General features: G+C 36.7%; 1 protein-coding gene across 1 annotated transcript in view; it reads left to right on the top strand.

Annotated features, from left to right (window-relative positions):
- Positions 1 to 600: 600 nt before the first annotated feature.
- The window catches only part of KIF11 (kinesin family member 11), a 40,893-nt gene continuing 15,714 nt past the window's right edge, over positions 601 to 25,779 (top strand). The window contains exons 1-16 of the mRNA XM_061162189.1: positions 601 to 921; positions 5,464 to 5,596; positions 5,825 to 5,922; positions 6,009 to 6,087; positions 7,159 to 7,344; positions 7,463 to 7,587; positions 9,836 to 9,926; positions 10,515 to 10,757; positions 12,080 to 12,175; positions 16,164 to 16,252; positions 17,470 to 17,557; positions 18,303 to 18,491; positions 19,403 to 19,610; positions 20,441 to 20,613; positions 22,345 to 22,470; positions 23,604 to 23,762. Coding sequence (XP_061018172.1) covers positions 845 to 921; positions 5,464 to 5,596; positions 5,825 to 5,922; positions 6,009 to 6,087; positions 7,159 to 7,344; positions 7,463 to 7,587; positions 9,836 to 9,926; positions 10,515 to 10,757; positions 12,080 to 12,175; positions 16,164 to 16,252; positions 17,470 to 17,557; positions 18,303 to 18,491; positions 19,403 to 19,610; positions 20,441 to 20,613; positions 22,345 to 22,470; positions 23,604 to 23,762 — 2,160 coding nt within the window. The 5' untranslated portion in view covers positions 601 to 844. The remainder of the gene's footprint in view (positions 922 to 5,463; positions 5,597 to 5,824; positions 5,923 to 6,008; positions 6,088 to 7,158; positions 7,345 to 7,462; positions 7,588 to 9,835; positions 9,927 to 10,514; positions 10,758 to 12,079; positions 12,176 to 16,163; positions 16,253 to 17,469; positions 17,558 to 18,302; positions 18,492 to 19,402; positions 19,611 to 20,440; positions 20,614 to 22,344; positions 22,471 to 23,603; positions 23,763 to 25,779) is intronic.

Here is a 25,779-nt window from a genome sequence, read left to right on the forward strand (position 1 = left end):
TGAGCCGGCAACAGCTGCTGCAGGACCGTGGTCGGAAAACGCAAATCTGACCTTGCTTTCTTGCTTGGAATCATTTGGCGAAGACGAGTTCTCATCAATCAAAGGAAAAATTCATAGTCCTAAAGTAACATTCAGTGTCTTTTTTAGCCTTAACATTTCCTAATTGTTCTTCAAGACGATTCTGGACGCTTCCTCCGAGAAAGGGGCTTGCTTTGGACCTCTTTTCTGTGCTTCCACAGCACTATCTTACAATTCTCTAATATCATTTACAAGAACGGTCTACGTTTCCCGAGCGCATACATGGTCGTTCTAGTCTAAACTATTTACCCTCACCAGTGAGACAGTTGCTATCAGTCCCATTCTGCAGATGAGGAAACTCTGGCCTAGAGACGGTCTGTAATTTGAGCAAGACCACTTCGAAGTGTGACACTACTCACAGGGAGTCTCACACTAGACTACACGTTCCGGGTGCACCGCCGGACCAGCTATTTACTTTCCCGCGGACCACGCCCTGGGGGCGAGGTCTGGTGACGACACCGCATCCCATGGTGCTTTGCGCGCCAGCGCTCCCATTGGCCCGGCCAGTCGGCTCCTTTTTCAAATTGAGGCGCCGAGTCGTTGCTCAGTTTCCTGGGTTTCGGGCGGAGACTGGGTTTGTCATTCGAAGGCTCGGGCTAGTGCGGGACAGACGCCGCGGCCAGTCACGGTTCCTGGTGGATAGCGGTTTCCGCGGGCACGCCAGCACCCGGCAGGGGTGGAGGGCACCCAGGTCCGCGCCAGCCGCCGAGCTGCTCCAGGCCCCACGGCGCCCGAGTCCGTGACCCGGCCTTCTTAGGGGACAGTCATGGCGTCTCAGCCGAATTCGTCTACCAAGAAGAAAGATGAAAAGGGGAAGAACATCCAGGTGGTGGTGAGATGCAGGTAGGGCGAGCTTGCAGGGTTCCGAGCCCTGGGCTTTGCTGCGGGGCTCCTTCTTGCGCGGTCCTAGGAGAGGGATTTTGTTTGCAATTTTCTGAAGGAACCAGACCTCCCTGTTTCTTAGTTTCCTGCGTTCTGTTCGAGAAAATGACACCAGGTTACTGTGAGTAGTAAATTAGTGTTTTGTTTTGTTTTTTTCAGAAGAAAGGATATTTGTGTCTGAGTTTATTGTTTAAACTGCTATTGAGGAGAAATTCGTCGCTGTTCTTTAGTGAAATGTGTTTTTAAAACAAATACTGTCGACAAAGATTTAGGTGTCATTATGTATGCCACTCCTTGCAGTTGATCAGTTTGGAAACGACTGCATACCTACTAAACAGATGTTTTAGCACTTCAGTTGTTATTACCATCCTCTCCATCATCTCTAAAAAAGTAATCATTTACCTCTTTGTTCTAGAAGCAATATTTTCTTAATCCTTAGTAAACAAATCCTTAGTAAACAAACAAAATCATCTTTGTTTTTAAATTTTAAGTTGTAGAATGAGTTTATGTTTTAAAAAGTCAAGGAGACAACTAAAGTTGTGTTATATTTTCCAGTGGGTGGGTGAAGGTGTTCACTGTCTCCTGATTAGTTTCTGCATCATTTCCCAGCTTTAAAATGTGCTAGAAGAGGAAGAACATACTTGTACTATCTATTGCTTAACCAAATATTTGATTGATTTGGCCTTTTAGACGCCCTACACAGTTTGCTGGTATATGTGTGGGTTTTGTGTCTATTTTTGTTGCTGTGATATTAAAAACTCTACCAACTCTTAGAAACTTTTCTGTAAATCCAAACGTATTCTAAAATTAAAAGGTTATTTTAAAAGTGTATTAACAAACTTTCTTAGGTTATTGCCTACACAGCTCTGGTGGCTTGAGTTGTATATATCAAAGGTAATAGCTAACTCTAAAGTAGGTGCCTGAGAAGACACTTGGTGGTAACCCGAAGTCTAGCCAATTACCAGTTGCACTGTGGGGCCTTTGTTAATAGTTACTTGTCTTGAAGATTAAAAAAACCAGCCCATATTCAAAGACACATTTCTATATTATTTTGATCATTTAATTAAATCAGGCAGTATTACCTTTTCTATGTGGCTTTATTTTCTTTAATTTCATTTTTATTGTCAGTTAAAAAATAGGTCAGACCTATAAAAAATTACAAAGAATATAACAAGCATCTCTGTTTCGAAACAGAAGAATCATTACAGCTAGAATCCCACTGTATCCCTCCGCATCCCTTTCCTCTACCTCAGGAGTTGAACATTATCCTGAATTTCATGTTTATTACCTCCATACATTTAAAGCCTTAACTTAAAAGAGATTTCTTTTACTTTATCGCTATAGAAAAGTGCTTAGGTAGTGTCCAATGTTTACAATAATTTCAGTATAAAGAGATGTTTTTCTTTTCAGGTTAGCCTTTTCTTTTTCAAATGGCCCTCCTACTGCAAAGATTTCTGTTCTTGGTGTGGTGGTGGGATGTGTGTGTGTGCTTAATTGTGTCCGAATCTTTGCGAGCCCATTGTCTGTAGCCCACCAGGCTCCTCTGTTCATGGGATTTCCCAGGCTAGAATACTGGAGTGGGTTGCCATTTCCTTCTTCAGGGGATCTTCCTGATACAGAGATTGAACCTGTGTCTGCCATCTCCTGCCTTGGCAGGTGGATTCTTCACCACTGCGCCACCTGGGAAGCCCAGTGTGTCCTTAAACTTTACTAAATAAACAACTTATGCCTTTGAGGGTTATCAAATCAAATCTTTTCTCAAAAGGCCCAGATAGTAAATATTTTAGGCTTTTCAGATTACATGTGGTTTCTGTCACATAATCTCTGATTTTTTTTCCCCCCAGTTTTATTTTTTCTTCCCCCCAGTTTTAAACTTTTAATGGCAACAGTTTGTGATAACCTAACAGATCAGCCTGAGGGCTTCCCTCGTAGCTCAGTTGGTAAAGAATCTGCCTGCAATGCAGGAGACCTGGGTTTGATCCCTGGGTCCAGAAGAGCCTCTGGAGAAGGAAATGGCAACCCAGTCCAGTATTCTTGCCTGGAGAATCTCATGGACAGAGGAGCCTGGCAGACTATAGTCCGTGGGGTCACAAGAGTTGGACACGACTTAGCAACTAAACCACCAAGAGATCAGCAAAATTTTGAGAGAGATGACTTCAGTTTTTGATTACAATGAATGCAATCTTTACGATAACCTAAGAAATCAGCAAAGTTTTAAGAGATGACTTCATTTTTTTATTACAATGAGTAGAATCTTTATGATGTTCTTTACTTGTACAGTAGCTATATGAATATTTATGGAGTGAATGAATGAATTTAGTGGACAGGACTTTTTTTTAATCCTCAGTCTTTCTTTACCATTTTGGTTGTTTGAATTTTAATGTGACTGTAGTGAAAGCATTAGTGTTAGTTGCTTAGTTGTGTATGACTCTTTGCACTGCATAGACTGTAGCCCGCCAGGCTCCTGTGTTCATGGAAATCTCCAGACAAGAATACTCAAGTGAGTAGCCATTCCCTTCTTCAGCGTATCTTTCCCACCCAGAAATTGAACCTGGGTCTTCTGCATTGCAGGCAGATTCTTTACTGTCTGGACCACCAGGGAAGGCCAACTACAATTGATGGTTTTGCTAGTGTCATCAGCAGCAGCCTTGCAATTTCTAATTAAAGAAGTCTGGATAGGAAGATAGTTGGTTGGCAGTACTCTTTATTGTGATATAAACAGTCCCTAAAGCTCCTTTGTGGGAGCTTTGATAACTTTTGGGAATGTGTGATTTGTGGGAATTTCTACTACTTTGCCCAAACAACTTGAATGGTATTCATTTGGTAACTTAATCACACATCCAGACAAGAGATTAGACCAATTGGAAAAGCTTTAACCACAGGAGAGCAATTCTGTCTACTGTGACTTTTGTGCATTGTTAGGTTTCAGTACATTTAACAAATGACAGCATGACAAGATATCACTTGAAAGTTACTGAGTTAAATTTCTCAGGATCACAAATGTGGTCTTCAAACGTCGGGGTGGGGCATGCCAGAGGACATTGAGGTATCCTTCTTAACATAAATAGCAGTTTGGTTAGTCTAGTGATGAGGGGAAAGGTTAATTCCTATTTGGCATTAACTGTCACAGTATGTGATAATGAATGGGCAAAGTGAACTCAGGGCAAGAATACCTTTCCCTTTGGCTCAGATTTGTGTTAAGTATGTTAGTATCTTATGGATGCTACTCTGTGGACTGTGGTTCTTTTTAACTTTCCTTTTTGTTCCCCTAAGGATGACATTTATTAAGCAGTGTAGTATAACAGATATTAATATTTGAGTGTCTGCTAAGCAGAGTAGTAGACACTGGGGAAGCAGTAAGTTACATAGGACTTGTTTCCCTACATTTTGAGGTTGGTACTGTTACCAACCTTTTAATTTTCAAATGAGGAGACAGGCACAAAGGGCTCCATTGCCCGGGCAGACTGGCTGAGGAGTCCTCATTCTACTGAAATGCCTAAGGAGACTTTTATCTTATTTTACTTCACATGGAGTCTTTCCCATCACGCAACCTCTATCCTGCTCTGTCCTAATCAAGGCCCCATTAAGTTTCTGCTGTATGTTCCTACAGCACCTTTTACTTCCCCTTACTAAACATTATCTCTCTTATAATCACTTGTTTTATGTTCCCCACTAGACCTCAGTGTCTTGAGGACAAACTGAATTAACACATGTGAAACACTTGGAACAGTGAGTACCTGGCACATAGTAAGCACTCTGTGTGTTAGTCATTATTTTAATGTATTTTTTATTTTGTGCCAGTTACCCTTTGGCAGGTTAATATTTTGGATGCAAATTTGGCATGTTCTTTCTAATACATCATAACCTAACTTGGCCGGATTCTAGGAAAAGTGGAAATAGGATTCTGAAAAATAAGTTTCACCTTTTTTGCAAATTAATTCTTTTAGCATCTGCTCCAAGAAACTGTCAGAATTGTACATATCTTTCAAAACTTTTTAAACTAATTTTATTTCTAGCAATTGAAACCCTTAAAATTCTGCTGTTTGCTTTAGCAGTGTCATTTAATCTCTGTCACCAACAGTGTGGTTAACACTTCCCATTGTTCTTGTCTGAGATATTAACAAAAATGTCATCAGTAACCTGATAACTAAGAGTTCTTAATTCTTAAGTGGACTGACTTACGAAACAGACTCACAGACTTAGAGAACGAACTTACGGTTGCTGGGGAGAAGGGATAGTTAGGGAGTTGGGGATTGACATGGATACTCTGCTATGTTTAAAATGGATAACCACAAGAACATGGAACTCTGCTTAATGTTAAGTGGCAGCCTGGATAGGAGAGGAGTTTGGTGGAGAATGGATACATTTATATGTATGGCTGAGTCCCTTAGCTGTTCACCTGAAACTATAACAACAGTTTTAATTGGTTATATATATCCCAATACAAAATAAAAAGTTAAAAAAAAAGAGTTCTTGAATAACCTTGTGTGTTTCATCTTACAGACCATTTAATTTGGCAGAGCGGAAGGCTAACGCCCATTCGGTAGTAGAATGTGATCATGTGCGGAAGGAAGTTAGTGTTCGAACTGGAGGACTGGCGGACAAAAGCTCAAGGAAAACATACACTTTTGACATGGTACTTACTTCCTAAAGTGCTGCTACTTCTTCTTATCCACCAATGTAAAATTATCCTAGTATGTATATTTTCTGTAGGTTCTGGTGTAGTTAGAAATTTCAGTCTATCCTTTGAGTTGTCAAATGGTTTCTAGTGGGCTGGACAAGTTAATATGTTAGAAACAATTATTAAGGTAATTTTGAAGTGTGTTTTTGTTTTTAAGAGATGCCTTTTTTGTTTTTTGGCTAGGTTTTTGGAGCAAATACTAAACAAATTGACGTTTACCGAAGTGTTGTTTGTCCAATTCTGGATGAAGTTATTATGGGCTATAATTGTACTATTTTTGCGTGAGTGAAACACTTTTCAAATTGATGAAAAGTTTTAGATGCATGTAATCAGTTTTTTCGTTTAACACTTCTGTTAATTTTGACAGGTATGGCCAAACCGGCACTGGAAAAACCTTTACAATGGAAGGTGAAAGGTCCCCTAATGAAGAGTATACTTGGGAGGAGGTATTTATTGTTTATATCAGACTTCTGTCTCTAAAGTGGCTCAAGTGCAGCTGAATAAAACTTGGTTGGACGCCTCTGTCTGAAATAGATCAGAGTACCACGTCAAACATGAATTTAGGAAAAACTACTAGTGTAATGATATTAAAGTATATGTAATGGCTTCTGTTTAAGAAACATAAAGTCTTACTAGGAGAGAGAGGAGCAATACATATGGTATAGTTATGTGATGAGAGAAGGGTCCCTTTGGGACAGAAAGTTGGAGCAGACCATTGTGGGAAAGTGGAATGTGAGTAGGACTTGAAGAGGAAGGCTCTGCAGTGAGGGAGTGAGTCTTATAAAGTTAGCACAACCATGGGAGCAATATGGTACTTTATTAATGATGACTTTGAGTGTGAAATTAAGATCACTGTATTGCTGAAGATTATAGGAAGCATATAGTACATTTCACAAAGAAATGTGTCCAAAACTAAATGAGTTTAATGACTAATATTTTCCAAATTACCAACATTTAGGTAGATCCTTTCTTCTAGTGGTTGGGGCATTAACTTACTTTATGCATGGGTAATAGTGTTATGGAATTGTAATCATAGAAAATATGGAATAGGCTTAAAGCACAAAATTTAGAGTCATAATTTTTATTAAGGATATTTAGACATTTGAGAAACAACTTTGTTTTATGTCAGAATTAGGGAATATACTGTTAGATGAGCCACTTTTCTGATTAAAAGAATGGTACTATGTTCTCATGAGAAACGTTCGAGAGGATTATTGAACTTGGCTTTATAAGGAACTTGATTCAGTTGGTTTCTGTATAATGCTCAGGCATGAAGTAGCTGACTGGAGTGACAGATTTGTGGAAGGTGTAAGGAAGAATAATTGCTGTTGAACAGATTGTTGTAAATGGCTTGTAAATGATTTGGCTTCTCTAACATTAGGTTTTTTAATTTTTTTTTAACCTGTTTTGACATATTTAGGTTTAAATATACTATAAAAGAGGCCCTTGTTATATATGTGTTTTAACTATTGCAGTAAATGGTATTCTTTAAGTCTTTATTAATATTATCATTTCAGGATCCTTTGGCTGGTATAATTCCACGTACTCTTCATCAAATTTTTGAGAAACTTAGTGATAATGGTACTGAATTTTCAGTGAAAGTGTCGCTATTGGAAATCTATAATGAAGAGCTCTTTGATCTCCTTAATCCGTCTTCTGATGTTTCTGAAAGACTGCAGATGTTTGATGATCCCCGTAACAAGGTAACTTGAGTCTTTGACAATGAAATGTCTCCAAATGTTAATGTGTGATATTTTGAGAAATATATATATATTTTTCTTTTTAACCAATTTAATGGATGCTTTTCTGATATTTGGTCAGAGGGGAGTGATAATCAAAGGTTTAGAAGAAATTACAGTACACAACAAGGATGAAGTCTATCAGATTTTGGAGAAGGGGGCAGCAAAAAGGACAACCGCAGCAACTTTGATGAACGCCTACTCTAGGTAAGAAAGCCCTTGTTTCCCCCACCGCTCCATTTTGTTTTCAAGAAGAATATCCAAACTTGGGAGATCAAATTGGGGCGTGTCAAAGTATGTGAGTCACACATCTAGATTGTGTGCTGGATTGCTTGCCCTAGTAGTTGGCTTGAGGTTTATAAGGAGAGCACCAATATTGGGAGAATGTTGAAAGGAGGACAAAGACAAGTTGAACTTGAGCAGGATTATTAAGGTTTTTAAGTAGAAGATTTCTTTTCCCAAATGAAATTATACATGGGAGCCCTGATTAAAATGTGGCTGGGGTAGTTGATTTGGCAGTGGGATACTCAGGGTCTTACCTCCTCAGCCTTCAGGAGATTTCCCCTGAGTACTTTTCTGGAGCCCCTAAAGATACTTAGAATACAGTTTGAAAATCCCTTATTTGAGTAAAGATTAGAAGAAAACCAAATGGCCTGTTTTTTTTCCCCCCAGCTTAATTGAGGTATAAATGACAAAATTTTTATATATTTAAGTTGTACAACATGACTTTTCTTCACAAATGGCTTCATTTTAATGTAGGAAGACACATGATCACTAATAGAATACACATGATCACTAATACAGGCTTTCAAGGGGAGAAAGACGCATATTTGATAGTATCCTTTATAACATGAATCCCAGATTCTGTAAATGTACTTTACTAAATCAGAGGTGACTTTCTTTTTTGCTTATCTTTGAAGGAAATACCAGAATGTAATTGAAAGAGCTGTAGATTAGGAGTTAGATATTTGTGCTTAGTTTCAGTTCTACAGTTAACTAAATATGTTACTTCACGTAGTTAAACTTACCTGAATATCATTTTCCCTGAACTGCAAAATGACTTTGAGGTCTTGCTCTCTTATAGTTGGACATTTCTACAATATGCTATAGCAATTATAATTGTAGCTCTATATAAATATGTGTGTGTTTAAAGAAAGAAGAAAAATAGCATAACATGAAAGTAATCAGTATCATGGAATTAGGGGTGATTTTATAATTTAAATTAAATTTCCTATAATAGCTTTCCATTAAAAATGGAGTTATAAGCAAATCATAGAATGAAGTTTCCATTTGAATTAAATGTTTGCTTTGTAACTTAACTTGATTTAGACTTCAGAGGAATGAATTTAAGAAAATTTCTTTCTCTAAATACTCTTCTCGGAAATATAAAATTCCCATTGTTCTGTAAATTTAAATAATTTAAAATTTCCTAATTTTCACTGAAGACTGGACTGAAGATATCTTCTTATCAATGTGTGTGATAAAAGAAATGTGATTCAGTTTTCCAAAATCAGAGTTTACTTTTACGCTTAATAGCATTAATTCTGTTATCTTAAATTAGGAATGGGCAAATAATGGTAGGAAAACATGAGATACATTTTATAATTCAAATCTATAGTTTATATTTTTCCCTGTGTTCCTCCCCTTTTCTGTTATTTAAAATAACTTAAATTATTTTGTAAAAATGATACTTATAAAATTTTCCAAGTCACATGAAAAGTACAAATGAGAAAATTAGAAATTACCATATTCCAACCATCAATGACATTAACAAACAGAATATTCTTTATCAGATACTGATACAGAATGGAATGCTGTCTTTGGTTGTCTGTATTGTTTTTTTTGTATCACGAAGATAAAAGTTGAGTGTCAGTATAAAGCATAAGAAGGACTTTGGAAAACCTTTCAGTCTAGCAGTTATTACTTGTGGTGTTTCAGTGAACTCTGCAATTTACTATTTGTGCTGTTTAGAGGAAGGACCTACCTGTCTCTGGTGACCTTCTCAAGGCAGAGCAATGTACTTTTAGGACAGTTGACACTGAGGGAGAGTGATCTGGTGGCTTGCCTGATGCTGTTTGAGTTTAAGGTAATGATGTATTTCAGGTGGTTCTTATAAATAGATGGATTGCAGGCCATCTCTTCTGACACACTAGGCAGCTGTTCAAACACTGTTCCACATCCAGCTTTCGGAGGTGCCTGAGGATTCTAAGTCATCTAAGCTGTTTTCAGCTAGCTTATCATTGGGTTCTTCTGTGCAGGCAGCAGGAGCAAGAAAGCCAAAACCTAGCATCATTCTATCTATCCACTGTCTTCCAAAATCTTACTGATATCCTGTCTCATACTATCTTTCTCTACCTTGGTAGATTTAGATCTTTCTTTGCAGTTTTCATTATGTTACAGAAAGAAAACAATGTTTTGCATTATTATGATTGGGCAACTTGGTCTTGTTTTCTAGTCGATCCCACTCAGTTTTCTCTGTTACAATACATATGAAAGAAACTACAATTGATGGAGAGGAGCTTGTTAAAATTGGAAAGTTGAACTTGGTAAGCATCAACTGTAATGCCACTGTTCATTCTTTCAGGTTTTTTTTTTGTAGTTTTATTGAGGTATAATTGACAAATAAAATTATGTATTTAAAATGTATAGTGTAGCAGGATATTCTTTCTCATGGCTGAATAATATTCGAGTGTGTGTGTATGCATGTGCATGCACATCATGTCACATCTTTATTCATTCATCAGTGGGTACTTAAGCTGTTTCCATACCTTGTTTATCATTAACAGTGCAGTCAACGTGGGAGTGCAGATATTTCTTTGAGAGAGTGATTTCATTTTCTTTTTTTTTTTTTTGCGATTTCATTTTCTTTGCATACATACCCAGAAGTGGGATTGCTGGGTCAAATGATAGTTCTATTCCACTGTTTCTTATTTATCATCTCATAGAGAAGTTTGAAAATTGTGTATTTAGAGACAGTACTTTTGTAGTCACTGGGTTATTGGTTTTGTAGTGGGTTGTTATTTATAGAAAATTATTTTACTGGCTATTTAATATCTTTTTGTACAATATGAGAATGAAAGTCTTCTATTCCAAATCCATAGACTGAGGACTTATTTTTATTTTTAAAATTCAAGGTTGATCTTGCAGGCAGTGAGAACATTGGCCGTTCTGGAGCAGTTGACAAGAGAGCTCGGGAAGCTGGAAATATCAATCAGTCCCTGTTGACTCTGGGAAGGGTTATTACTGCTCTTGTAGAAAGAACACCTCATGTCCCTTATCGAGAATCTAAACTGACTAGAATCCTCCAGGACTCTCTTGGGGGACGTACAAGAACATCTATCATTGCAACAGTTTCTCCTGCATCTCTCAATCTGGAGGTAAGGTCTTAACTATCACTTTTTTTGGGTGTGCTGCGTGGCTTGTGGGATCTTAGTTTTCAACAAGGGATTGAACCTGGGCCCTCAGCAGTGAAAATTTGGAGTCCTAAACACTAGACTGCCAGAGAATTCCATAACTATCATGTATAATATTTTTAGAGTTCACTAATTGACTTCATTCATTCTATACTACAGTAAAAATAATCTGGACATTGTATGTGGTGGACACACAGAGGAGAACACCACTGAAAAATTGTCTTTCTCCTTCCTGGTAGTTTTCAATCTTAAAAAACTAGTTACTTAAAAAAAAAATAAAACTAGTTACTTAGTTGTATTTTTCCAGTCTTCAAAGGTAGTTGCTGTGATCATTAGCAGTGGATGGTTTAATTGAGGCCTTAGAAGTGGGTTAAGTGAATATTAGTGCTTTAGAGGCTGCTTAGAGATCACTAAAGATGAGGCTGGATGTGGGGGTACAGGTGGGAAAACCAAGAGAAACAACAAAGATTTTAAAGTCTACTTTAATTTTATTGGATTATCTTTAAATGGAATTAGAAAAGCTTTTATAAAGTCTCTTAACTCCTCTTTCATTTTAAAAACTATTTTTGTCGAGAAATGATTTATATACCATAAAATTCATCCACTGAAAGTATAAAATTAGGTGGTTTTACTATATTCATCGAGCTATGCAACTGTCACCAAAATCTAAACATTTTTATGATTTTAGAAAGAAACTCTGTAACCTATTAGCAGTCACTCCCCATCAGTTTCCATTTCCAGCCCTGGGTCACTATTAATCTACTTTCTTTAATTTATACCTTTGCCTATTCTGAATATTTTATATAAATGGAATCACACAATAAGTGTTCTTTTGTGACTGGCTTCTTTCACTTACCATAATGTTTTCAATGTTCATCCACGTTGCAGCAGGTATCAGAACTCGTTTCTTTTTGTGGGTGAATGATACGGATATAGGACATTTTGTTTATTCATCAGTTGATGAAATTCATTGAGTTTTTTTTTTTAATAGAGCTTAAGACTAAAGCAAAAAATTATTAGATTAAATTAAAGTTAAAGACTCTGAAACTTGAAGAGTAAAAAATAAGGATGTTTTAAACAGTCCTCTGTCTTATTTATTTACTTAATTGGACTATAATGCTTTAAGGGCATTCCTCGTTTTTAAAGGTTGGTTATAGTAGTATTAGTGGGTAAATGTTTATATTAGATATAACCAAAAATTATTATGTTATTGTATAGTACATTTTAGGTAACAGAACTACATTATTCTCATATCTTCAGTAATTGGCCTTTTCTTTTCATCACAGGAAACTCTGAGTACATTGGAATATGCTCATAGAGCAAAGAACATACTCAATAAGCCCGAGGTTAACCAGAAACTCACCAAGAAAGCTCTGATTAAGGTAATTGTGAATTTTTGTGGAATAATATAAATTTGTTTGGCAAATGTGAAAATGAGGAACTGAAATAGATCATTGTTTTTAAAAATTTATTAAATTGCCTTTGATAAGGCTTTTCATTTAATGGTTTGAACTAAATACCCTGTATGTTAAAATACTTTTTCTAATACTAATAGATGATCTTACAAGCTTTATCCAGTCAGTAAAATTTAAGCATATAATGGTACTTCAGTGCAGTTTTAATTAGCATTTCCTTAATAAATAGTGATATTCAGCATCTTTTCACATGCTTATTATCCACATGTATATCTTCATTTGTGAAATGTCTATTTAAATCCTTTGCCAGTTTTTAATTGGGGTGTCTTTTTATAAAGTTGTAAAGGGTTGTTCTTATTTTCTAGATAGGATCCTTTATGAAATAATTTGTAAATATTGCCTCCCAGTCTGACTTGTCTTTTCCTTTTATTGGTAGAGTTTTTTTTGTTGTTTCTATTGAGACAACTATAGATTCACATGCAATTGAAAGAAGTAATACAGAGAGATCTTTTGTACATTAAACTATATAGTAAAATCACTGTAGGGACACTGTTAATAGCAATTCATTGGTCTTATTCCTCAATTTTCCTGATACTCATGTGTGTGTGTTTAGTTAGTTCTGTGCAGTTTTGTCATGTGTAGGTTCATGGAGCCACTACCACAGTCAAGATACTGAACAGTCCCATCACAGCAAGGATTCCTCCTTGCCCTTTTATAATCACTTCCTTCCCACTCTGACCTCCCATCCCTAATCTTTGCTATCCAATGATCTGTCCTCTATTTCTAAACCTTTGTCATTTTAAGAGTGTTATTGAATGGAATCATACGGTATATAAACTTTGGGGATTGCTTTTATCACTCAGCATAATTCCCTGGAGGTTAACCTGAGTGGTGCATATCAATAGATTTTTACTGTTTAATGCTGAGGAATATTCCATGGTATGTATATACCACCTGCCTGTAATGCAAGAGACCCCAGGGCAATTCCAGGGTCAGGAACACTCCCTGGAGAAGGGATAGGCTACCTACTCCAGTATTCTTGGGCTTCCCTGGTGTCTCAGACTAAAGAATTCACCTGAAATGCGGGAGACCTGGGTTTGATACCTACGTTGGGAAGATGCCCTGTAGGAGGGAATGGCAACCTACTCCAGTGTTCTTGCCTGGAGAATCCCCAAGGACAGAGGAGCCTGGTGAGCTGCAGTCCATGGGGTAGCAAAGAGTCAGATGCAGCTGAGCGACTAAGCACAGCACAGCACGGCACGTGTACGTACCACACAGTTTGTTGTCAGCTTCACCTGTGAAAGACATATGGGCTGATTTCAGTTTTTCACAATTGAAAATAAAACTGCTTTGATCATATTTGTTTATAGTAATTTGTGTACATGTAAATATTCATTTTTCTAAGATAATTGCCAAAGAGTATAATTGTTGTGTTGTATGGTAATTGAATGTTACTTTTATTTTTTTTTAAGGAACTGCCAAGTTGTTTTCCAAAATGGCTGGGCTTTCTATTCTGTTGCATTGATTTATATCTGTCCCTCACTAATACCACAGTTTTAATTACTGTAGCTTTATAATAACTCTTGGAATCAGACTGTTTAAAAGGAAGCTTATATGAGCAAACCTCTCTTGATAAAAGGTGTCAAAATTGTCAGGATTTGAGAAAAACTACAGTGATTTTTATATTCATTAATTTTTAAAGGCCATGCTCTTTTATAAGCATTCATTTTATTTTAGACACTTGAATTTTTGAACTCTATTGCTATTATTAGATCTAAAAATATTTAGCAATAATTTATTATGATAAAATATTCAGTCCTTGTTTAAAATTCCAGTTGTTTCAATATTTACTTTTAGGATCCAAATAAGGTTTGCCGTAAATTAGTAGTTGGATTCTGAGGCTTGATAGAGTCAGGTTTTATCTTATTTATATATTTTTGGCCAAAATACTTCATAAGTGGTGGTATATTCTCCCACTTAGAAGCACATACTATCTGATTCTTTCCCTTTTTTTGGTAAGGGATTCAGTTCAGTTCAGTCGCTCAGTCGTGTCCGACTCTATGCAACCCCATGAACTGCAGCACTCCAGGCCTCCTGTCCATCACCAACTCCAGAGTCTACCCAAACCCATGTCCATTGTGTAGGTGATGCCATCCAACCATCTTATCCTCTGTTGTCCCTTCTCCTCCTGCCCTCAATCTTTCCCATCATCAGGGTCTTTTCAAATGAATCAGCTCTCCGCATCAGTGGCCCAAGAATTGGAGTTTCAGCTTCAACCATCAGTCCCTCCAATGAACATCCAGGCCTGATCTCCTTTAGGATGGACTGGTTGGATCTCCTTACAGTCCAAGGGACTCTCAAGAGTCTTCTCCAACACCACAGTTCAAAAGCATCAATTCTTTGGCACTCAGCTTTCTTTATAGTCCAACTCTCATATCCATACATGACTAATGGAAAAACCATAGCCTTGACTAGATGGACCTTTGTTGGCAAAGTAATGTCTCTGCTTTTTAATATGCTGTCTAGGTTGGTCATAACTTTCCTTCCAAGGAGTAAGCGTCTTTTAATTTCATGGCTGCAATCACCATCCGCAGTGATTTTGGAGCCCAGAAAAATAAAGTCTGTCACTGTTTCCACTGTTTCCCCATCTATTTGCCATGAAGTGATGGGACTGGATGCCATGATCTTAGTTTTCTGAATGTTGAGCTTTAAGCCAACTTTTTCACTCTCTCTTTCACTTTCATCAAGAGGCTTTTTAGTTCTTCTTCACTTTCTGCCATGAGGGTGGTGTCATCTGCATATCTGAGGTTATTGATTTTTCTCCCAGCAATCTTGATTCCAGCTTGTGCTTCCTCCAGCCCAGCGTTTCTCATGATGTACTCTGCATATAAGTTAAATAAGCAGAGAGACAATGTACAGCCTTGACGTACTCCTTTTCCTATTTGGAACCAGTCTGTTGTTCCATGTCCAGTTCTAACTGTTGCTTCCTGACCTGCATACAGGTTTCTCAAGAGGCAGGTCAGGTGGTCTGGTATTCCCATCTCTTTCAGAATTTTCCAGTTTATTGTTATCCACACAGTCAAAGGCTTTTGGCATAGTCAGTAAAGCAGAAATAGATGTTTTTCTGGAACTCTCTTGCTTTTTCGATGATCCAGTGGATGTTGGCAATTTGATCTCTGGTTGCTCTGCCTTTTCTAAAACCAGCTTGAACATCTGGAAGTTCACGGTTGATTATATTCAAATGACCTGATCCACTAGTTCTTTAAGGGTTGCAAAATAATAATTTTCGAATTTTTCTTCTTTAGTTGACTGCTGGACTAACTCTGTAAAGAGGAACATTCCCTCAGCTCCCCAAGGCTGTAGTTCTTATAGGAAAGACAGGACAAATGCTTGATTCATTTCCTTTGACAGTTTTGAGAACAATGGGTTGGTTTCCCAGCTTTCTTGACTCATGGATTTAAAATATTTGTGCTAACAATTGTAGTTAGTAACCTCACTGATGTTCAAATTGTTCCTTCTCTGGCCATTGGGTACATTTTCAGTGGGTTCTTGAGTCTTTTTCGTTGGCCTAAGCTTCCTTTGCTTCCTTCCTACTTTGTTTTACAAGATGTTCCATGTTCATCTTGAATGTTTCTTGCCCCAATCCTGGAGTCAGACACTTCCCTAAGAAACCCTGGTTCTTTTTCGTGTGCGCTGAGATTTGGAGACCAACCTGGCTTCCGGGGGGTTGTTTTTTTCTTCAGAAACCTGTATTTTTATAATGAATGAAAGCTATTGATTTTATTCTAACCATATTAATATTGAATGAAAAGTAAGGTTGTGACTTTTTAATCACAGATTTTTATGCTTTAAAAAAGATAAGAGGGCTAACTTTGTTTTATTTATTATAAATCTTCCCCAAACTGAATGAAAAAAAAGTGAAGTGCTAAACTGACACAACATTCTTCTTGCATAGGAATATACAGAAGAGATAGAGCGTCTGAAACGGGATCTTGCTGCAGCTCGTGAAAAAAATGGAGTGTACATTTCTGAAGAAAATTTTAGGTAAGCCCTTGGTTATGGAAATTAATTTCTAAGAATGTACAGCATAGGAAGTATAGTCAGTAGTATTGTACTATCTTTGTGTGGTGACAGTTGATAACTAGACTTACTGTGGTGATCATTTTGTAATGTATAAGAGTATCAAATCACTATGTTGTACACGCAAAACTAATGTAATATTGTAAGTCACTTATACTTCAATTAAAAATTATTTACCTAAACTGTATCATTCATTTAATAACAATGTTACATCCCTCTTATACATTTAATATAGGAACGCATTTCAAATATCTCATCTACTTTGAAGAGCTATTTACAATTAAAAACTGATACAGTTATCAAAAGACTGTTAGGATGAACTCTCTTCTTATACCACCTCAACTTTATCTTTTCCTTTAATCAATATCTCTAGCAAATAGTTTGAGGAAATCTACATTCTTAAAATTCTTTGTCATTTAAGCACAATGTGGAATAGAAAATGGTTGGTAGTTATGAAGGAACTAGAAGAATGTAAATGACAGCACTCACTTCTGACACTTGCTAATCTCAAGAAATCAGAGAGACTCATTAAAGCAGACCGGAATTATCTGGTGCAAAATGTTAGTAGTGCTAAAGCTGAGAAGCTGTGCTCTAGAGAAGAATCTTTTATCTCATGAGGACTTTTGTGGTGGTGTGATAGTAGTATGTGTGTTGGGGTGTGTATTAGGGTCTGTGTGCTAGGGGCAGGAGGTTTAATTGCTCTGTATACATACTTCAGTTTTCCAGGTTTTAGCCCCTTATCTTACCCTTCCTCCTGTGACACCTGATGCTTTCATACCACAAGCCTCTTCAGGATTCTTCCTGTTTATTATTCTTCATATTCCTGATTATAGACACCTAGTTGTATCCCCTACCTCTGCTTTATGTGGGTTATAGTCCTCTGCCACCTTTGTAGCTTCTCAAATTTTATATGCATACATGTTTTTTTCCCCTGTAATCTGTAGGGATTCTCAGTTTCAAAATGGAGAAAACAAGAAAAACACTCTGTTTATAAACCTAAGACAAAGAATACACTTGTTTTTTGCACTTTGTATCTATTGCTTATTGATACTTAGGCATCACTATCATGATAGTGATAAATAGTAGAGATGATATATAACTGCCTCAGTTGTGTTAGAGTAAATTTTATAGGCATTAGGAAACATTATTCACTGTTAAAATCCTTTTAAATTTTATTTTAGAGCTATGAGTGGAAAACTAACTGTTCAAGAGGAACAAATTGTAGAACTGGCTGAAAAAATTGCTGCTATTGAGGAAGAGCTAAATAGGGTAAGCATTCAAAACTGTGTTGACTGTCATGTAAAAAGCAAATGTTAAAAGGCAGTTTCAGAATGTGAGGGACCTGATGTTTTTTAAGTTTTTTTTTCTTGCTGACCTCTAAACTAAAATTAAGTTGTCACAGTTTTTTTTAAAATTATCATTAATGATAATGAAGAAGTGAATCTTTTTTGAAGAAGTTATTCTATTTGACACATACTAATGCAGCATTTTAAGAAATTAGCTGAATTGTATAATTTAATATTAAAGCTGTATAGTAAATTCTGAGACATTTTCATCAACATGTTTATCAGATGACAAAAGGCAGATGTTGGGAGAAACCAGATGTTAAATAGCTAAGGTTGAAAGACCTGACCCTTCAGTGCCACCCTCACACTGGCAGTGTTGAAAGGAATCTGAAGACTTAACACCATTTCATTAGACCTGTTACTTGTTTTTATTTGGTTGGCTGTGCCCCATGATTTGTGGAATCTTAATTCCCTGACCAGGGATCAAACCTGTGCCCACAGCACTGGACATGCAGAGTCCTAACTACTGGGCCACCAGTAGTAGTAGTAGTTATAGGAAGAAACCAGTTACCATATGAAATGTTCTAACCTACCTGGTACCTTGTTACAACTTTTATGTGGAAATTGTTTGTTTGGTTCTTTTAGTATTATGAGCTAGCCAGGTGTGTCAATGACCAGTTCGGCATTTTTAAATTCTAAAACAAAAATGTTTCATGTGTTATATGTAGGTTACAGAATTGTTTATGGATAGTAAAAATGAACTTAACCAGTGCAAATCTGACTTGCAAAGTAAGACACAGGAACTTGAAACCACTCAAAGACATTTGCAGGAAACTAAATTACAGCTTGTTGAAGAAGAATATATCACCTCGGCTTTGGAAAGTACTGAGGAGAGACTTCATGATGCTGCCAGCAGGGTTTGTCTTTTGTTTTTATTTTTAGTCGCGTTAAAGAAGTTAAAGAATGGGTAGAAGTAACTTTCTTAGCATAAGCTAAGAAATTGTGAAATTCTATTTATTCACTCCAAATGATACTTCTGTCCATTTAAGAAACATTATTTTACTATTTCATCTAGATTTTCTTCACTGGATATGCTTATTTAAGAAAAGTCTATTCTTAGTTTTGAAAATAAAACCTGATTTTAATATACTTTGTGGATGTTTAGAATAATAGTGTTGTACTGCTTTACCTGTGGTCATGGTTGAGACTAATTAGTCATCAAGAATTTAGTATCTTCTAATGATGGACGATGTTGAAAGTACTTACTTTTTATTAGGTGTATCCTTTGGAAATTAGTAACACATGAAAGTCAAAGTCACTAGATCGTGTCCGACTCTTTGCTACCCCATGGACTGTATAGTCCATGGAATTCTCCAGGCCGAAATACTGGAGTGGGTAGCCTTTTCCTTCTCCAGGGGATCTTCCCAACCCAGGGATCGAACTCAGGTCTCCTGCATGGGAGGCAGATTCTTTACCAACTGAGCCACAAGGGAAGCCCACTAATACTGGAGTGGGTAACTTATCCCTTCTCCAGCAGATCTTCCTGACCCAGGAATTGAACCAGGGTCTCCTGCCTTAGTAACACATATTGGGGAAAAATTTGTGAGGGAGCATAATTATTAAAATTGATTGGCAAACTCAGTTTTCCTTGTCTAGATGGCTAGCAGAGGAGAAATAAACATTGGCATGAACTTAAGAATTTCTTCTAAAACTATATATAAAATTTACTGGTTCTTTTTAGAAGTCTTTAATGAAGCACAGATATTTTCATTAGATTTCTTTTGTCATATCCATCTTATCAACACTTATTTTTAAAAATCATATATAGTTGCTTAACACAGTTGAAGAAACTACAAAAGATGTATTTGGTCTCCATTCTAAACTGGATCGTAAGAAGGCAGTTGATCAGCATAACGCAGAAGCTCAAGATGTTTTTGGCAAAAATTTGAATAGTCTGTTTAATAATATGGAAGAATTAATTAAGGATGGCAGCACAAAACAAAAGGCCATGCTAGAAGTTCACAAGACCTTGTTTGGTAAGTACAAACATTTCTCTCTTTTTTTAATGAAGGATAGTTGCTTTACAGAATTTTGTTGGTTTCTGCCAAACATCAACATGAATGAGCCATGGGTATAACATATGTCCCCTTCCTCTTGAAACTCCCTCCCATCTCCCTCCCCATTCCACCCCTCTAGGTTGTTGCAGAGCCCCTGTTTGAGTTCCCTGAGTCATATAGCAAATTCCCATTGGCATCTGTTTTTACATGTGATAATATGTTTCCATGTTACTCTCCATTCATCTCACCCTCTACTTCCTCCCCCCGCCCATGCCATAAGTCTGTTCTCTACATCTGTGACTCCTTGGCTGCCCTGCAAATAATTTCATCAGTACCATCTTTATTCAAGCATTTCTTATTCCAGTCTTACCGTGTTTAGTGAGACTAATTTCAAAACTGATAGTAAAGTATTATTTTCACTATAGAAAATTTGGAAGATGCAGACATGAAAAATATAAAAAGTCACTTAGAGTCTAGTCACTCTAAGCTAACCACTAAAAAATTTATTTATTGATTTCTAGTTTCTCTTCTTTAACCTTTTTTATCTACAGTAATGCTGTGTATTACTTTTAGTTAGAGATTAATTTTTAGGTTATTCTGACTCTTACTTACAGTTTTGGGTCTGATGCACTTACAGATGTGCCAAGTGCTTCCTGAATACTGTAGAACATAATTTATATTTAAAATAATTCCATGCTTATGTAGTGAGTCAATTTTTTTAAGGTTATTTGTTACAAATTTCCACAACAGGGATATAAATTTTGCCAAGATTATATGTCCAAGTTGACATTTTTTTCCTTTTGGTGTAGGTAACCTGCTGACTTCCAGTGTCTCTGCATTAGACACTATTACTACAACAGCACTTGGATCTCTCACATTGATTCCAGAAAATGTGTCTACACTTGTTTCTCAGATGTCTAATATGATATTGAAAGAAGAATCGTTAGCAGCAGAAAGTAAAACTGTACTGCAGGAATTGATTGTTAGTAAATCTTTTATTACATTTGATAAGTCTCCAAAAAAATGTTAACTGCTCTTCTTTCACCTTAAACTTTACTAGACACAGTGGTAAACAGATTACTTTAATTGAGTAGGTTTATATTTTTAAAGGCAGGTCCCTTCACTGTTTTTTTCTCCCAGAAAGATTAATTTCCAATAGCATATATTTAACCTTTGAAACTTTTTTCACTTCTATTCTGTAACATAGAGTGTAGGAGTTCGTATGCCTTTTAATAACTAGAAAGAATTGTAGGTTTAGCTCCACATGAATTCAAGGGACCTATGACTTGTTAGCTGGCTCAGAAACTGGTTGGTTATCCTTTTCTTAAGGGTCCTAGAATAGTCATGCTAATGTTACACCGACCCAACCTGAAGGGTATATTAAGTAGTTAATTTAAAAACTACAGAAATACAGAAAAACGTGTAAGAAAAATGACTTATAGAATTTGGGGCACATATATAACAATTTGTGGGGTCCAATATATGTAATCAAGTCCTTCTGGCCTGTAACTGTGAGGCTTTTTTCCATAATTCTGTAGAAGCTAGTCATCTAATTACACAATATTGTTTACCTTCTCCACACTTGATTTCCTTATAGCCTTTATTTTGTAATTGTATCATTTGTCTAGGAAGTTCTTGGCCATATAACTTACTTTGGTTTTTCCCTCTGTATAGGCTCTCTGCCTCCCTTTTTGAGTTTAACAATATTTGTTGAACATTTTCCAAGTAAATACTGCTCATGTTAGCCAACGTTCTGCCTAAATTCAGTGCTTGCATGACATTATTAGGTAGATTTCTTTAGTCACCCAAATTTGACAGTTAAAAGATGCTCACTGGTACTTACTTTTGGGAATTTTTTAAAAATTGGAGCATAATTGTTTTACAATGTTCTGTTAGCTTCTGCTGTATGAAAATTGATTCACTCACTAAATAAATGGTAGTCTGTTTACTGATGTCTTCCTACCAAGTCATAAGCAAGCTTGAGTCTGAAGAGGTGATTGCTGTTCCCACAGAATGAGTTGAAATTAGTATGATAGCTCTTCTTTCAAAAGAAAACCAGTACACTTTTAAGCATTAATAATTATTTTGTTATAGTTCTTCATCCTTGCCCTAGTAATAGGAGCTAAGTTCAGGATTTTTTTCTTCTTTTTATAAAAATTTCCAATCTATGATACTTTCTAACTTTTCTATATACCTTAACAAGAACCAGAACCATGATGAGTTCTTATCCAATAGAATGTAAGTCACCAATTCTTCAAACTTAAATGCCTCCAACCCAAAGCCTACTTTTCAAGGCTATTTGGTTTCAGCCCTTTTGACTTAGTAACCTAAAGTTGTTTGAAATTTATTTCTTTGAAATATAATTCTAGGTGTTTTTTTTCCTTTCTTTGTTTGCATTGCTAAAATTTTATCAGATGACTGTCATTTTCCCCTCTTCTGAATTCTTCTTACTTATGTTACAGTAGACTATTAAGAATTTATTGTACATAAAGTGACCATTTCTTAATTCCTATATGCAGGATTAAGTGATTTATGATGAATATAAACTCTAGTAATAGACTCTGTAGGCTATAAAAAAGAGAACAGACACTTAGGATTTTAATATACACGTGTTTAGTTAACAGGGTATTTAAGATATTATCATTTAACTAGCCAGATTTATGGAAGTGAAAATATCCTTTTTAAAGAGTTGTGTATTTATTTTTAAAACCAGACTGTACTTAAGACTGACCTCCTCAGTTCACTGGGAACAGTTTTATCCCCCACCGTGGCATCTATACTGGAAATCAATAGTCAACTGAACAGTATTTTCAAGACTTTGTCGATTGTGGCTAATAAGGTAACGAATATTCTTATTATCTCAAATTGTTAAGAAAGAAATCCACATGAATTCAAGGGACCCAGGACTTGTTAGTTGAGAAGTATTTACATGCAGAACCCATGGGTTATGAGAAGGAATCTGGAGGAGGGAGGAAGAGAGGATGCTGTGGTTAGGATGCTGACCATTGATGTGATAAGCAGAATCATGGCTAAGAAAAACAAGAGGAAATGATCTTCAAGCATCATAGCATACATAGTGGTCTGTCATATGGTGTGTATTTATATGTGGTTATACATATATATGTATGCATACCTGCCTAAATATGGATAATAAAATACCTCTGCGTGCGTGCGTGCTAAGTCACTTTAGTCATGTCTGACTCTTGGCAACCCTATGGACTGTAGCCTGCCAGGCTCCTCTGTCAGTGGGATTCTCCAGGCAAGAATACTGGAGTGGGTTGCCATGCCCTCCTCCAGGGGATCTTCCTGACCCAGGGATTGAACCCACATCTTCTGTATTATCAGATGGGTTCTTTATGACTAGGGCCACCTGGGAAGCCCCAAAATACCTCTAGATGTGTTTAAAAATGGTAACAATCACCTCTCAGAGGTGGGAGTGGGACTGGGGTTCTAGAGGCTGGAGGGGAAAGGAAGGGACTTTTCTCTGCAATACTGTTTTCTACCTTTTCTATTTTATATGTAGTCAACAAAGTAAAAATAAAAAATAAACTTAGAACATTAAAAAAAAATAATTTTATTTTTATGGCCGTGCTGTGTCTTTGTTACTGCAAGGGCTTTTCTCTCTAGTTGCGGTGAGCAGCGGCTACTGTTTAGTTGTGGCGTGTGGACTTCTCATTGTGCTGCCTTCTCTTTGGAGCACAGGCTCTAGGGCGTGTGGGCTTCAGCTGTTGCAGCATGCTGGTCAGTAGTTGCGCTTTGGGCTCTAGAGCACAGGCTCAATAGTTGTGGCTTGTAGGCTCAGTTGCTCCCCAGCTTGTGGAATCTTCCCGGATCAGGGATTGAATCTGTGTCTTCCTGCATTGGCAGGTGGATTCTTTACCACTGAGCCACCAGGGAAGCCCCTAGGACATTTTTTTTAATTTAAGAAAAAAACGGAAGAAAAAAAAAAAAAATTTGTTTTTCTCTTCAAAGATAGAAGATCAGAAGAAGGAAATGGATGGCTTTCTTAGTACATTGTGTAACAATCTACATGAACTAAAAGAAAATACAGTTTCTTCCTTGGCTGAATCACAGAAGCTGTGTGAAAACTTAACTGAAGACATGAGGAAAACAAAGAAAATCCAATCACAGGTATATAGGTAATTTGAGTGTAAAAAGAAAGCTTTATGATCTTTAGATCCCTGTTACAGACTGAATGCTATATAACTAAATTAGAAACCTGAAAATACTGTCAGCACTTTTGCTTATAACAGTAATTAATGTGAAATAAGAGTACTTCTCTTGATCAGTTAATATTTGATGATTTGCTACATTCAGAGCACAGTGAGACAAGACAGTCCTTTCTTCATATCAAGAAGAAAGAGGAAGCTGCAGAAATACTCCATTGGGATTAAATTAGAAGAAAATGATTATAACATTTAAAGTGAACTTGTATCTGCATTATAACCCAGGTGACTGTAGTGGTTCCAGCAGCAGCAGTAGCTGTAGTCGTGGCAGAAGGAAACAAAGCTTAGCAGGAGAGGAGAGCCGGAGAAGTGACAGGGAAAGCTATAGGTTGCGATAGATTATGAGCTCAGCCAAAACAGTGGTGGCAGAGCCTCGCTGCTTCAAAGAAGACACCTTTTAGACAATACTTATGTGTATGGGCAGAAAAACTTGAGAACTATATTTGTGACTAATTGTGTAACAATTTTAGTTTCTGTTCTGTGGAAAGTGGAAAGCGTTCCAACAGAGGGTTTTAATGTAGATTTTATTTTTTTGCACCTATTCTGTTGATTGCTAAATGTAATAGTCTGATCATGACACTGAATAAATGTGTCTTTTTAAAAACAGTCTACTCTGAAGCCATTTTGGTAAACTACCCCAACTTTGTGAAGTCAGATTTCCTTCAGGGTGATGCTGGGTTCTGGATTTATTTACAGCCTGCTTGGGTGGAGAAGCCCTTGTCTTCAGAAAGCTTGGTATAGTTGAACTAACATTACTGTGTTATGACCTGGCATTCACAGCTAAAAAGGTCACCCAAGCAAAGTCATGGAGTTTTTAGGTTACTAATATGATTGTTGGCACGTCCTGTGCAGTATATCTAACTTGAATTATGGTGCCATGTAAAGTTTGAGATGGGAATGAAGCTTGTGAATCATCCATTATCATGTGTAATCATTTAATAACCTCTTGAGAGAATTCTTTGGTGTATAGTGCTTAGGATGCCATGCTTTTACTGTTGTGGCCCAGGTTCAATCCCTGGCCAGGGAACTAAGATCCCGCGAGATGCGCACTGCGACCAAAGAAACCAAACCAACCAAAACAAAACACCCCTCTTGGATGGAGTGAAAAAAAAAATTAAAGCAACTTTGAAATAAGGTTGTTTCCCTAATTGATAAGCATAAAACTTTTCACACAAAAGGTTAATATTGAAATTAGTACAAGTAATAGTTAACATTTATTGAGCAACTCACTGTGTATTTATTCCTCCCACCAGTAGAGATACAGGTTCTATTACTAGCTCAGTTTTCTAATGAGGAAACTGAGTCCTTGGGAACATCTGACAGTATTTAGATCCCCTTATAGCTGTGGTGGTGATTATACTGCCTGAAAGGAATCCATTTTTGGAGGAGCTTTTCTATATGTTTCTAGAACATATTCTTGAAATTGCAGCAATTTCTTATACCTCTTCATAGAGTGTTTGTCTTAAACCTGTCTAGATCTTTTTAGGTATATATTCTGAGGAACATCTATGATGTGAGAAGTACTTTAGCATGAGTGACTTGACTTCCCTGGCTTAAAAGAAGTAGGTTTACTAACTGAGCTGTTTCTTAGATATTCTAGAACTTGAGGTTAGCACTGACAAACCTATTTACATGTAGATAAATCTAATACCTGCATTTCCCTCTACTTTGAGATTAGCAGAAGTACTGACATTTTATTCAAAATCAATGTGTTAAATGTGTATTGTCAGCTGTGTGTTATTCAAAGATGTGTTTCAAGATGCCACATATGAGAAAATGATAAGCTCTTTTGACATGAAAATGATCCAACTAGGTTCTATAAAATGTTTCAGCTATATTAGTTGATAATATTTTTGGATTGCTTGATCCGTTAAATTTTCAGCGTTACGTTTTCTTCTAGTAGTGTTATCAATAAGAAGCAA

The sequence above is a fragment of the Dama dama genome, chromosome 15 (assembly GCF_033118175.1).
Source record: "Dama dama isolate Ldn47 chromosome 15, ASM3311817v1, whole genome shotgun sequence".
Taxonomy (NCBI): Eukaryota; Metazoa; Chordata; class Mammalia; order Artiodactyla; family Cervidae; genus Dama; species Dama dama.